At 35.9% G+C, this 15025-nt stretch overlaps 1 protein-coding gene across 1 annotated transcript; it reads right to left on the bottom strand.

The window, feature by feature from the left end:
- Positions 1-8667: 8667 nt before the first annotated feature.
- Positions 8668-13346, bottom strand: LOC148787843 (uncharacterized). The gene is made up of 4 exons (XM_088881405.1): positions 13286-13346; positions 9581-12255; positions 8867-8993; positions 8668-8786 (listed from the first exon to the last, which is right to left on the bottom strand). Exons 1-4 carry the CDS (start codon positions 13344-13346, stop codon positions 8668-8670), a joined length of 2982 nt encoding a protein of 993 aa, XP_088737531.1.
- Between the last annotated feature and the right edge of the window lie 1679 nt (positions 13347-15025).

The following is a 15025-nucleotide window of genomic DNA, read 5'->3' as shown; positions in this document are numbered from 1 at the left end:
AGAGACGTTATTTTTCATGAAAATATTTTTTCATCTGAACCTTCTGTCTCTGTTACTTCACATCCATCCACTGATTACGTTCCCTATTATTTTGATGATGACGATCATTCTCTTCTTCACCCTACCTCCATTACATCTACTCCACCATCAACTTCAAGTCCTCCTTCTGCTCAGTCGCCATCAGTGTCCCAAGATTCTTTACCAACGTCCTCTATCCCTCTCGATGAGCTACCTTTATCCACTTCCCCTGTTCCTGAACAAAGATGTTCTCTTCGCACCGTACATAAACCCACTTGGCTAAAAGATTATGTTTGCCACTGTAACATTGAATCCCCTACATGTTCACCCTCTTCTTATGACCCTGCACATATATGTTTTGTTGCTCTTTTGTCTTCTATTCAGGAACCTAGGACATATGCTGATTCCAGTAGAGATGAACATTGGGTTGCAACTATGAATGAGGAGATTGCAGCCCTGGAGCGCAACAACACTTGGACCCCTGTGCCTCTTCCTCCGATAATGAAAGCAATTGGCTGTTGCTGGGTGTTCAAACTGAAGCTAAACCCAGATGGTAATGTGCTGCGACATAAAGCCTACCTCGTTGCTAAGGGCTATAACCAGAAGGTGTGGACTACTACGATAGTTTTTCCCCGGTGGCCAAGGTGGTGACAGTCCGCGTTTTCCTTTATGGCAATTGGATGTAAACAATGCATTCTTGCACGGACATCTTGATGAAGAGGTGTTCATAATGCCTCCAGAGGGATATAAGATGGCTGATCCTAATCTCGTTTGTCGACTACATCGTTCTCTTTATGGCTCAAAGCAGGCGTCGCATCAGTGGAACATGGAGCTTACCACGCTGCTGCAATCTTTCGGTTACTCGCAATGCCCTCATGATCATTGCCTCTTCCTTAAAATTACTGACTCGTGTTTTGTGGCTCTACTTGTTTATGTCGATGACATACTTTTGACAGGTGATTCAACTACTGAACTTGACGCTCTCAAGGCTCACCTCCATTCCCTCTTCACCATCAAAGACTTGGGTTTAGCCAAATATTTCTTGGGGTTGGAGTTTGCACGATCTTCCCATGGCTTGCTTGTGACCCAACAGAAATACCTTCCTGACATTCTTGCTGATACAAGCATGCTAGGTGCCAAAGCAGCTCCTACTCCTCTACCTCCGGGACTCAAGTTATCTGCTGATGCAGGGTCTCTTCTCCCTGATCCGAGCTCTTATAGACGGCTAATTGGTTGCCTTTTGTACCTTGGCTTCACCAGGCCCGATGTCTACTTCGCTGTGCAGCAATTATCGCAATTTTTGCAGCACCCCAGGTCTTCTCATTGGGATGTTGCGGTTCATGTCCTCTGTTATCTCAAAGGTTCATCTTCTCTTGGGATTTTCTTCTCTTCCCGCAACACTCTCCACCCTTCAGTCTACACTGACACCTCTTGGGCGTCCTACCCTGATTCCCGCCGGTTTGTTTCTGGGTATTGCATTTTCTTGGGCTCCTCTTTGGTCTCATGGAGGAAGAAGAAACAAGCTACCGTCTCCCATTCTTCTGCTGAAGCTGAATATCATAGCATGGGTGCTGCCGTGTGCGAACTTTTATGGCTCTCTTACCTTCTACGTGCCTTCAAAATTTAGTTTCCCACGCCCATCCCTTTTTGGTGTGATAATCAAGCCGCCATCCACATCACGGCAAATCCTGTCTTTCACGAATAGACTAAGCACCTCGATATAGATTGCCACCTCATTGGGGACCATTTCAAATTGGGCTTCATTCATCCGTCTCACGTTCCTGGCCGCGATCAGTTGGCTGACATCTTCACCAAGTCCTCCCTACTCCTGACTTTGCTCGGCTACTTGGCAAGCTGGGCTTGGCTTCCGCGCTCCAACTTGAGGGGGGGATGTTACGAGTTCAAGGCAACACAGCAGCAATAACAGTTCTCAGCAACAGCAGCAGCAAAATCCAGCTGAAGGTTGAAGATGATGAGCTGGATGATAGTGAAGCGCCGACGTGGCTTCCACCCTCTTAAACTATGTTGTTATATATATTTGCACGCTTCTATTGGTTAGAAATGCGACTTTCTCTATTAGTTAGTTTTCTGGTTCTGTTAGCAGCAGTTTTGTTTGTTAGTTCAGTTAGTGTTCATCTTCTCTGTATAAATGCGCTCTGTACTACTCTGTTTCTTTTGAGTTCAATATACAGATTTTCCTTCTTCAGTTTTACATTGTGTTTGTTATGAGTTTCTACACACCTGCAACCCATGCAATTGCAAACATGGTTCAAAGTATCGGAGGATATATATTCGGATTGATCAGTGTTGATACAATAAAGACGCCCGATACCCCATATTATCATAGATGATTTGATATTGTCAATATTATTCGATATTATTACCAATACAATGATATTATTGCTTGTATCTGATAATACCGCAGATAATAACCAATGTTATCTTTATGATATGTCAAAAATGAAGTTACTAAAGTATAATTGGGAAAGCAAGAAATTGAAAAGAGGAGATAAGATGATTGTTTTTGGGCATTATGGAGGGATATAATAACATTGTAATTCCATCACTATCATATTTTCTCCTTTTGTTGTAATCTCTATTACTAAAAAGGGATGAAGTCAAGAAAAAGAGAGAAAGATGAACTTTGGTGGCTTCAAAGTTTGATCAAGAAACGTAAGAGAAGAGAGCAAATAAGTGAGAAATTCTCTCTTTTTCAGCACTTGTGAAATCTCTTGTCAAGAGTGATGCTGATAAAGTGGTTACAATTTTTTTTCGTCTCTTCTTCACCATTTTCTTAATATTTCTTTTTCAATATTATATACATTCAATATATTGTGTTAAATATATCAAATTATTAGTTAAAAACACTATCACAATTAATTTTAATTGAAATTAAAAATGCTATAGGAGGAATATTGATGATGCTGATGGCGATCATTTTGAATTCGATCGGCGATCCACTTCTTGTGATTATGCATGTATGTCTCGAGCATTTCTATAATTCATGTACCAATATTTGATATTGTAACTTTTGGTTTGTAATATTATATAGTAATTTGTGATGTTTAATTGCTTTTATAATTTTACTAATTTTTTCAGAATTTTCTAACTATTATATAACATATTTATTTCGTATGGTCCGATAATATATCGGTATGCCACGATCGATATGGAACAATACCCACCGATATTATCGCTGAAACCACAACTTTGAATCATGATTGCAAATGAAGTGGGGCGGGGCCTAAAGTTGATTGGGATCTGAAGCAGAGATGAAAAAGATTAATATTACTAATGTTATGTACTAACTCTGTGTCTTGGTGTCCTCTGAGGGGCCTAAAACTGCGTCTGTAATAAAAACAACTTTGCTAAACATGGTTCAAAGTATCGGTCCATATTTGATGATATCAGCCCATATATAATGGAATTGGTCATTGTCGATTCGATAAAAAAACCTGATGCCATATATTGTCAAATATGACATGGTATCGTCGAAAATTCCGATCTTATTTATATTATCACTGTTACAATGATATTATCCCATGTATCCGATAATATTGTGATGATCTTCAAGTTGGAGACGTGAAGAGGACAATAGACAACAAACACAAATTACACATTGTCCCAAGAATCAATAGATTTTGGACTTCATTGGTAGAATAGTGGTAATCTTTTCTCACTAGATTCCAAATAACTTTAAGCTTTCAAACTGGCAGCACTGCCATCTGTGCAGTGTGTGTTTTTCCTTCTACTACCCTTGTCTTCAACTATCATTCTGTACAAGTTATGGTGGACTACACTCCATTTTCAAAGCATAATGGAGTCTCAAGTAATCAAAGGCCCTTCTTACAACTTCTTTCATGGAAACACAAAGGAGATCATCAAAATCAAGAACCAAACCAGCTGTAATGCTCCCATGGATTTACTGATCATGGTATATTTCCTAGGTTTCAGCCTCACTGACATTCCACACTCTTTGATTATGTATGTATATCTTAAGTGTTTTTAATAATTAATTTTATCAAAGTAATTATATTATAAAACTTTTGATTTGTAATATTATATAGTATTTATGATCTTTTATTGTTTTTGTACTTTTATTAATTTTTTGAGAAGTTTTAATCGTCGTATAACACATTTACTTCGTTTTGCCCGATAATATTCAAATACGCCACGATCAATATGGAAAAAGGTCGATATTATCCCTGATACCCTGACTCAGAACCATATTGCCCATGGGCTTTTGAAATGGTTGCTTTTGGACTCTCTGTGGCTGTCATATGTAAAAAAAATTAAAAAAAGATGAATTTAGTACATAGTAGTACTAAGATCTCTGTTGCTTGTTGGAGTCCTTATATATTATTTAGGAAAAAATACAATTTACCTCATGTGATGTTTGAAATGAGCAAAAAAATTCCCTATGAAAAATAAAGTAGCAAATTATCTCCTATACTTTGAAAAATGAAGCAAATTGCTCCCCTCTCTGAACCAATGATGGGGGGTAATTTGCTTTATTTTTTGAAGCACAAGAGGATAATTTCCTAATTGTTTTTTATAGGGGGTATTTGCTTATTTCACATATCGTAAATTCCATTTAACCCATATTATATATGACATTTGAGGAAAGTTTTTGTAAGGTTGAATCAATGGAAACTCCTTTCTTCTAAAAAAACAACAGAAAACCCTCGTCTGCTTAATCTTATCCGATTCCAAAAATGAAAAGTTTGACATAATTGGGATTTATTTTTGAAAATTTGAGACAGGTTACTAATTCATGGATCTAGTTCCTTGCAACAAGTCAATCAAAAAATGTCTGCTTAATCCATAACGTCAATTTATTTATTTTTTTTTTCCGTTAGTTTACATTGTTGAGACTTTCCCAAAGAATTAAACTCGCCTCCTAGTTTCAACAGTGGTAGATTTTCAAAATACAAATGGTTGCCATTTTGGACGAAATCTTATATGAAATCAAAGCTCTGTGATCCTCCATTGCAAATTTCTATAGAAAGTCATGAGTTTTTTTACCAAAGTTATGATTGAAGAACAATTTAGAGCGACGGATTTCTAAGATATCTGCCTCTCTCTCTTCCTCAAAGGTTATTGTGTTCTTCTCTGTTTCCCCACATCTTTCTCATGTTCCTAAAGTGGATATCTGCTTATTTCAGAGTTCGAGAGAAGGGAAAATTCCTAAAGATGTATATTATATATCTGATTTTCCTGTTGATGGGCACCCCATCATTTGTGGGGATATAGATGTAAAAGAAGTATGTATTAATTTATTGGGACTTGATTGTGGGACTGAGAGGATCAAGCCTGAGGTCACATTTAAATGGTTGAGGAAGCATTTTGAAAGAGTGCCAAAGGGTTTAGAGAAAGATGATCCACAAATAGATCGTTATATCAGAGCTTATCTTTTTTTCCTCATGGGGATAGTCATTCTGCCTGGATGTGAAACCAAGACAGTCCCGCTTCTCTACTTGTATTTATTGATGGATACAAGTGCTATAAAGCTGAATAGCTTTCCTTGGGGAGCAGCTGCATTGGTCAAAGTGTAGTACGCTCTAGAGTCAACCAAGAACACAACCTTAGAAGGAGCTTCTTGGTTGCTTGAATTTTACATTATGAAGCGGATTCGTAAGATCAGGGATGACTACATTCAGATGGAGCAGAGAGCAGACCCATTTCCTTGTCGCACTTTTCCAGCTTTCGTGGGGTGGAGTACAATGATGATTATTCCATCGAAAAATATTCACTTCAATTACAAGTATTGGGAGAGGATGCTTTCGACAGTGACCGCAGAGTTATATTTCATACACTCATCTCTTTTATTCTCTTTCTTCTTTTGTTGTTTTTTCTCTTCTGATTTTAGCTTATTTTTTCATAACGTATTTTTCACTTCAAATATTGTAGGATTTGGACTGGAGACCGTATGAAAGATTCAATATGCCACCACAGAGGATTTTCTTCACCATTACGGTTATCTTCGATTATAAAATCATTAACTACCACAGGCCAGAGTTGGCACCCAATCAACTTGGGATTGAGAGCTCAATTAGAGTGCCAACTCAATATTGGAATCACTTGAAAATGAAGAAAAAAAATTGGCAAAGTTATGTTGGTAGGAAAATATGTGAAATATATAACGTGGTGGGTTGAAGTGACACACAATAGATGCATACAAGCTGCAAGTAAACAAACCAATTATTTAAATCTTTTAATTTTGTTATGCTTATATTTTGAATTGAATCTCTACATTTCAAGTTTCTAACATCCTAATTATGTTTTATGTTATTTTTTTAGATATTGATCTTCTCGATATACCTCCACAATTAGCTCCACATGATCTTATGGATTCCAATTTTGTAATTTGGGAATCTCAAGAAGTTCTCCCAAATATTGATTTATTGTAGATGTTTTTTTAAGTAGGTATGATAAATACAATAAATGCTTTAAATTGGATGAAGATATCCATCTACAATAAATGCTTTAAATTAGATGAAGATATTCATCTATATTTAAGGTTAGAAGATGTATATCATATATCTAGTTTGCTTGTTGAGGGGCACCTCGTTGTTTTTGGGGATATGGATGTAAACAACTATATATTAATTTTTTAGGACTTGATTGTTGGATGGAAGGATCAAGTTTGAGGTCAGATTTAAATGGTTAAGGGAGCATTTTGAAAGTACCAGAGGATTTAGAGAAGGATAATCCACAAATGGATCGTTATATCGGAGCTTATCTTCTTTTTCTGTCGGGACCATCATTCTGCCTGGATATGATACCAAGACGGTCCTGCTTCTTTACTTGTATTTCTTGATTAACACAAGTGCTACAAAGTTGAGTAGCTTTTCTTGAGGAGCAGCTGCATTGGCCAGAGTGCAATACACTTTGGAGTCAACCATGAACACAACCTTCAAGGGAGCATCTTGGTTGCTCGAATTTTTCATTATGGATCGGATTCGTGTGATTAGGAATGACTACACTCAGATGGAGCAGAGAGCAGATCCATTTTCTTGTCCCCTTTTTTCCACTTTCGTGGGGTGGAGTACAGTGATGATTATTCCATCTAAAACTGTTCACTTCAATTACAAGTATTGGGAGAGGTTGCTTTCGACAGTGACCGCGGAGATATATTTTGTAGCACCCTCTATCATACTACAGCTATATCTCCCCTAAACATCATACTTAAAGTAACCCCTATATCTATATATATAATTTATGCACATAATCAATATGCTCATGTAATCTCAACGTCACAAAGTAATCCATCACAAGTAGTTCCCACGCTTTTAATTCCTTTTTATACAACCAAAATGTGATTTGTATTTTAACTGACAATGAGGAGAAAATTGAGTATTAGCCCAACCTGACTGAATATAGCGTTTGGACTTAGCCTTCGACAGGTATACACCTTAAGATCTACTCCTGAAAAAGAATGTCAGTAGAGGAATGAGCGTGCAACTCAATAAGTAAATAACCAGCCCTATCTATATATGTATATCAAATATAGGCCAAACAAGATAAGTAGGTAGCATGCATAGAATGTAATCAATTTAATCCAAATATAATCAGCTTTACTGCACCACATGGCCTACTCGCAATAAAATAATAAATTAAACTCCTATTTTCCTAGTCTGCTTGCTAGAAAATGATATAGTGTTTTTCCCATCAACCTAGTCTTACCGTTATATAAAGTTCAAGTGAATCTCCTTGACAGCCGGCGCATCAAACTCATTTCGCATGAAAGCTCTTTTAATTCGCATCTTAGCTCTTTTATATCGTATCATAGCTTTTTTCACATCACGTCATAGCTCATTTTCATATCGCATCAAAGCTCTTTTCATTTCATTTATCTCATATCGCATCATAGCTCTTTTCTTGTCATTTCGCCTTACAGGCTTTTCAACAACATCAAGGGGTATTTATATCATAGTTATATTTAATTTCCACCATTTCTTCATTTCTACATATCATCATTCTTGTAAGCAGCTATAACATAATCATATATCGACATAGTTTCATTTACGAGCACCCACAACACATCATACAACAAATATAATACTTCAATGTATTTTCTCATTTCACGTACATAATATTGTCAATTAAATTAAATCATCTATCACTCGTACATTTTCAGATAAATCAGCTTCAGCATAAATTATAAATTTGGGCAAAATCTTGTTTTGGTACCATTAAAAAAGGTTAGTTTTGTTTTTGGTACCACACATTTTGCAAGTTCGGGTTTTGGTACCATTAAACCAAAAAATGAACATTTTTGGTACCAACTTAACAGCAGAGCCCATGTGCACCTTAACGACCGTCAACCCCACAATTTTGGCGGGAAAAGTCACGTGAGGCTGAGAAAAAAGAGGAAAAAATGGTCTTCCAACATTCCTTTGTGTTTTGGTACCATTAAACCTAAAAATAAACTTTTTTGGTCCCATAAGTAATACAACACATTTCAAAAGAAAAGATAAAATCCATAAATATGAAGCAAAATATATTGGTTATAAGTACACGATTTGAGCTCATTAAACCTGATTTGACAAAACTCGCTTGACAAAAGAGATGCATTGCAATGCATAATTTTTCACTAATAACCTGCCAAAAGACTTCCACTTATACAAAAAATCTCTACTTTTTTGTCTACATCTTTCTCTTTCCTTTATCCTTAGGTTGTGCCTTCTGAGATGTCATTACACTGCGCAAATTTGATAAAGTGACATATTTTTTACCATCCTGTATAATGATATCTCCAATAGGACCTGTCATATTCAAGTTAAGGCTGATTAGATACGAAACAGAATTATGATAGCAAGATAAAATTTAATGTGGAATTGTTTACCTTGTGTGGGACGAGAAACAAAACCAGGAGGGTGTCCTACCATAGGTGGTGGTGCCCTAATGTTGACTCTTGCATGCATGAAACGTGGTGTTGGTACTAATACAGGGGCATTAATTTGATCTTGTCCCTGTAATATGAAACAACAACATTAACATCAACACTAGAATAGAATCAACAACAACGACACTAACACCAACACCAGTATATAACATGAACAACAACACTAACACTAACACCAATATCGGAATAGGAACAACAACACTAACACCAACACCACACCAGTATAGAAACATAAACAACAACACTAACACCAACCCAGTACCGGAATAGGAGCAACAACACTAACACCAACACCACACCAGTATAGAAACATGAACAACAACACTAACACCAGTACCGAAATATGAACAACAACACTAACACCAACACCACACCAGTATAGAAATATGAACAACACTAACACCAATACCAGTACCGAAATATGAACAACAACACTAACACCAACACCACACCAGTATAGAAACATGAACAACAACACTAACACCAACACCAGTATAGTAGCATGAACACCAACACCAACATTAGAATAGCACGAATAACAACATTAATAGTAACTACTTAATTATAAAAATTTAATACCAACACTAGAATAGAAAAAATAAAACATCATAACTTTATATTAATAGTAAACAAATGAAAATAATGAAAACTTACAGAACCATCAGTTTCAGGTTGACTAACTACTTCAGGTTGGCTTATTGGGGGGCAATCTTCATTCACAATCACCTCATCTTGTTGTACAGGTGCTGTTACATGTTCAGTTGCTGCAGTCTGCTCAAACCCATCATCGACTGGGAATTCTTCAGCAAATTTCTTCCACTTGCAACCTTTTGTCGTGTGTCCTACTTGATGACAGAATTTGCATATCCTTTTTCCTCTTTGCCTTGGCAATTTGTCGATTATTGTTGCAGGTTTCTTGCCCTTACGAATCTCGTCAGGTTCCAATCTCCTTGCCCTTGCAGGCCTCCCCTTTTTCCTCCCAAAGTTTGGAGGCACAGGTGGAACGTAACCAGCTTTTTCCCACATTTCTAGTCCATCAAGAGGCATGATTGCTGGTGCATATACCTTGCAGAAAGTGTCAACATGATAACAGTCGTGCACAAAGTCATCAGGATCCAAAACTTGTGCAGATATTGCACTCATTGCATGGTTGCATGGGATACCTGTCAAATCCCATGATCTACAAGAACAAGTTTTTTCCTTCAAGTCAATTGTGTATCTTGCACCATCAAAACATTGTACTTCATAATGTATGTCGTCGGACTTCACTGGGATGCAATCAGCGGCTTTTTTCAGATTATTATCCACAATCTTCTTTATCTTTGGGCATAATTTCCTGCCTTCCCACAACCTCTCAGCCCTATCCCTAAGTTGTTGCATTCTGGTCATTACATACTCCCTTATCCACTCCAACATTGTCAATATAGGCTTCTCTCTTGCCTCGAGGATACAACTGTTGAAGGATTCACACAAGTTGTTAAGTAGAAAATCACACTTCGGGTATGTACTGAAATGACTCTTTGACCATTGTGAGGCTGGTTTGTCTTGCAACCACTCAAGGCATCTTACATCCAAATCAGCTATGTCTTGCATTGCTCTTTGAAATTGGCTGACTGTAGTAGTCTTTGTTGCCTTCCATAAAGCCTTCTTGTACCCCAACCCCTTGAAGCCAGCAGTCTTCATGTTACCATGAAGATGTCTCACGCAAAATCTATTTTCTACTCCAGGAAGAACCTTTTCAAATGCTGGTAAAAGACCCTTTTGTTTGTCTGAAATGAAGGTGTAGGCATCATCCCTTATAATGTTCAAATCTTCCTTCAATAATGTCAGAAACCATTCCCAATTTTCTTTGTTTTCACTCAGAACAACTGCATATGCAAGTGGGAATTGATTATTATTTGGGTCGACACCTACTGCTGTGAGTAGAACACCACCATGGGGGCCCTTTAAATGACAGCCATCAACACCTATGAAAGGCCTACACCCGCTCAAGAATCCATTCTTTACTGCTGCAAAGCACACATAAAACCTTTTAAATTTTTTCTTTCCTGTTGCATCAGCATCTTCTAGGTTCATGATTATTGTTGAGCCCGGATTCTTGTTTCTCAAAGCACCAGCATAATCCCACAGTCTTGCATATTGCTCAGCTCCATCCCCTTGTATTTCTTGTAAACATCTTCTTTTTGTCGCGTATGCTTGTCCCCTAGACACATTGCAACGTAGCTGTCTGATTACATCTTGTCTGAAACCTTTTGCACTTCTATTGGGATCAGATCTGAATGCCTCCACATACTTTTGTGATAGCCAATTTATCCTCACATTCTTCACATTGAAACTAGCCCCACAATTGTGCACATGATTGTACTCCCTGATTTGAAATCCCAATTCATCTCGTATCTTCACTGCATTAATATGCCATGAACACCCGTCGACCTTACATCTTGCATAAATCCTCCTTTTGTCATTTCTTGTGATCACAAGATTTCTTCTTGTCATAATGGCATGAGAATGAATGGCCTCCCGAAATTCCTTTTTATTACTAAATTTCATTCCCAATGCAAATCTAGGATCAAATTTGTCATCGGTACAGAAAACTGGCGCCTTCCCAACATCATCTTCATCACTGTTCTTTTGACTATCGAATTCATCTGGGCTATCACCATCGGTATGATCATCACTGTCAAACCGCATCTCATCTTCAAAGGTATCTTGCAATATGCCAGCCCATTCTGCATCCTTGTCTACATTCTCATCAAAACACTCATCATCCTCATCATAATCAACACTTTCATCTCCATCGAACAAGTCATCTTCAGAATCAACCAACCATTCTTCAGTTTCTCTCATATCTTCGTCATCCCTATCCCAATCAGCTCTCTCACCATCCCCACTCTCTTCTATTATCACACCCTTCCCTTTGTCTCTATTATATGGCACAGATTCTTCCTCAATCACAGTATTTTTTTTCTTATCACCCTCAGTCGCAATATTCTTACCCTCATCACCCCCCTGAATTTCAGCAGCAACAATGGGGCTTCTAACTGCTTCAAGGTATACCCTAATCTCACCCCCATAGCCATCTATAAGTTGAAAAAGGTCTGTTTCAAAGCATAATGCTCTAAACATTTTTAACAGATCGATTCTAAAGTATTTTTTCCTACCCAAATAGCCCAACTGTTCACAACACTTGTCAAGTACTTGCATTGAAAAAGTGTCCTTATCAACAAAGTCAAACACACTTTCCATACCCCCTCTATACTCAGCTTCAGGATGGAATATCAATTTACCTCCATGATAAATTCGTAAGCTGATAAGAAATTTATATTTACCTGCAAATATAACAAATTGAAATATTTTAAACATAAGATGACAAATTCCAAAGAAATACTTGCAAAACTAGAATGACTTGCAAAAACTTGAATGACTTGCAAAACTTACAATATAGAGCTAATCAAGTTCCAATTAAACTAGAAAAAGGTTATCAATCATAGGATAGAGACAACAATAACAATTCACAGCACTCATTACTGCACTCTGATTCATGATTTACTATTATGCTATAGAATTTAATTCTACAGAGTACATAACAGATTAAGTATGTGTTTCCTTCGCTTTCACAGTGTCAACACCAAGCCTAGTTAATGTCTCTACTCTCCACTGAGAATGAAACACTCTTGTATGCTTTGAGGCAAAAGGAAATTTAGGCTCTGAAATCTGCACATTGTAGTAGTTTCTTTGGGCTGAGAAAGTTAAAATATACACTAAGAATCACAAATAGTTTACAAATATAAATATTCTCAACTACAAAAGAATTTCACTGTATTTTAGTGCAACCTAGCTTCTTTAATGCCAAGATCAGCTGTGGCTTCAATGTTCCGACATAAAGCAAACAACCAACAGATATACATATGAGAAGAACATGAGATCAACAAAGCTGGAAATTCTAGCAAAGTCGAGAAGGAAACAAGTGTTTTCCTTTAGAAATAAGAAAAGCAGAGTACTAAAAAACAGAGTACTAAAAATTCGAATCAAATGTCATGCTTCAGGAAACTGAGATAGATCTAACAAAACTCAAGTAATCAAACACTAACACCAAAATTACGCTTCAAGTAATCAAACACCAAAAAAAGCTGAGGCACATGAGTTGCATAAAGAACTCAACTTTGCTCTGGAACGAGGAGATGTATACAACAAGAACTCAACTTTCACCAAGTACAAGCATTCGGCATAAAGAAATATCATTATAAAAAATTAACTTCAAGAATTTATAAATAATAATACAATTAATGAGAAGCAAAAAAGGGATATTACATTTTAGACAAAGCATCAAAAAGATTAGAAGAAGAAAAAAAAACTCACCATAATCTGGTACACCATCTGACACCAATGAATCGGGTCGAAGGATGGGCGTCAACACCATGTCTTCAAATCAACCACGAACACCAGCCTCCTCGCTCTCGGATTCAGATTCTCAATTAAATATTTGGCTTAATTTTCGAATTTATCTTCAATTTTGAGGTTAGGGTTTTCAAAAGGGGGAAAGTTCTTCTTTGGAGGAGTGAAAGAGGGTTCTGTACTTTTTTGCCCGTTTTTTTTGTCTTTAGAAGTCAACAAAATTGGCACGTGATTTGACGGGATTTAACGGCCGTTAAGGCCCATGTGCCGTGCACATGGGCTCTACTGTTAAGTTGGTACCAAAAATATTCAATTTTTGGTTTAATGGTACCAAAAGCCGAACTTGTAAAATTTGTGGTACCAAAAACAAAACCGACCTTTTTTAATGGTACCAAAACACGATTTTGCCCTTATAAATTTATATAAAAGTAATACCACAAATAAAGGGAACATATAAAGATAATACTAATTATTTACTTACCTCGACCTTACAACACTTTTATCTACCCAATAGATAATTGTTTAGTCTTTTCACTTTATCCCCATATCTATAATGAGTTATCGCATATAATTAATATATCGAGAATATCGTAATTATTAAATAGAATATTAAATATTATTCGCATATTTTTTAATAATTCTTTAATATTTTATTTCTATTGAAATATAAATCTTCGTTCTAGTTCTTCTAAATGACCAGACACTCTAAGCTTCATAAAAATGCTTATAATTTATCTATTAATTCGTAGAAATTCATTTAATCAAACCCCTTATATATTTATAACTATCGTTCTTAATAACATTCCTAAATTAGATTATCATTAAAAACCCCATTTTCCCTCTTTAATAACATAATATTTCTTAAATATAATTTTTGAAATATTTCTATGAATTTTCTATCAATTCCTCACTACTATACAATTTAACTAAACAACAATATATAGAATTACGTATTTGGTTAATTATTCCGATGGAATTGTATAAATTAATTATAGTAATATTTAAATCTAGCAAATCTAGTAATTTAACTAACTACAGCATTTTTATATCAATCGTGATATTTAATTTTACATTAATTTAGATAGCCAAACTCGTAAAATATTCTTGTTAAATAGTACATCGCTAAATATAAATAATATTTAATAAATAGACTAATTAAATAATATAATTATATAAATTAATATAAATTAACATATATATTTCATACCTCTGCTTTTTCCGCCGAGAGAAAAGTTGCAATTACCAAATGTGTGTTTGTGTTTTGTGTTGTGTGTGTGTGTGTGTGTTGTGTTTTAAAATTAAGAGGGGAGGGTGAGGCGGTGGGTGGCCCATGTGCTGCCCACCCCTCTTTCTTTTATTATTTTATTTTTTATTTAATTTAATCTTTTTTAATAATTATCATTACGTCTTAATATTTTTAATTAATATAATTTGTACCTAAATTTATAACGAGCTCCATTTAATCTGTTCAAATTTTAATAATTTTTAATCTCAAACTATAATTTATTTACTAATTAACTAAGTTTCATAAAAATTTACCAATTAATTCTACAATTATGTATTATAATCTTTGGGGCGTCACATATACTCATCTCTTTTAATCTCTTTCTTCTTTTTTTTTTTCTCTTTCTATTTTAACTTTTTTTTTTTTACATATTTTTCACTTTAAATATTGTAGGATGTGGACAGGACGTCGTATAATAT

Source organism: Sesamum indicum, linkage group LG6 (genome assembly GCF_026168435.1).
Source record: "Sesamum indicum cultivar Baizhima isolate 11 linkage group LG6, ASM2616843v1, whole genome shotgun sequence".
NCBI classification, from domain to species: Eukaryota; Viridiplantae; Streptophyta; class Magnoliopsida; order Lamiales; family Pedaliaceae; genus Sesamum; species Sesamum indicum.
Note: the sequence above shows the minus strand (reverse complement) of the source record. Positions and strands in the feature narration are given on the sequence as shown.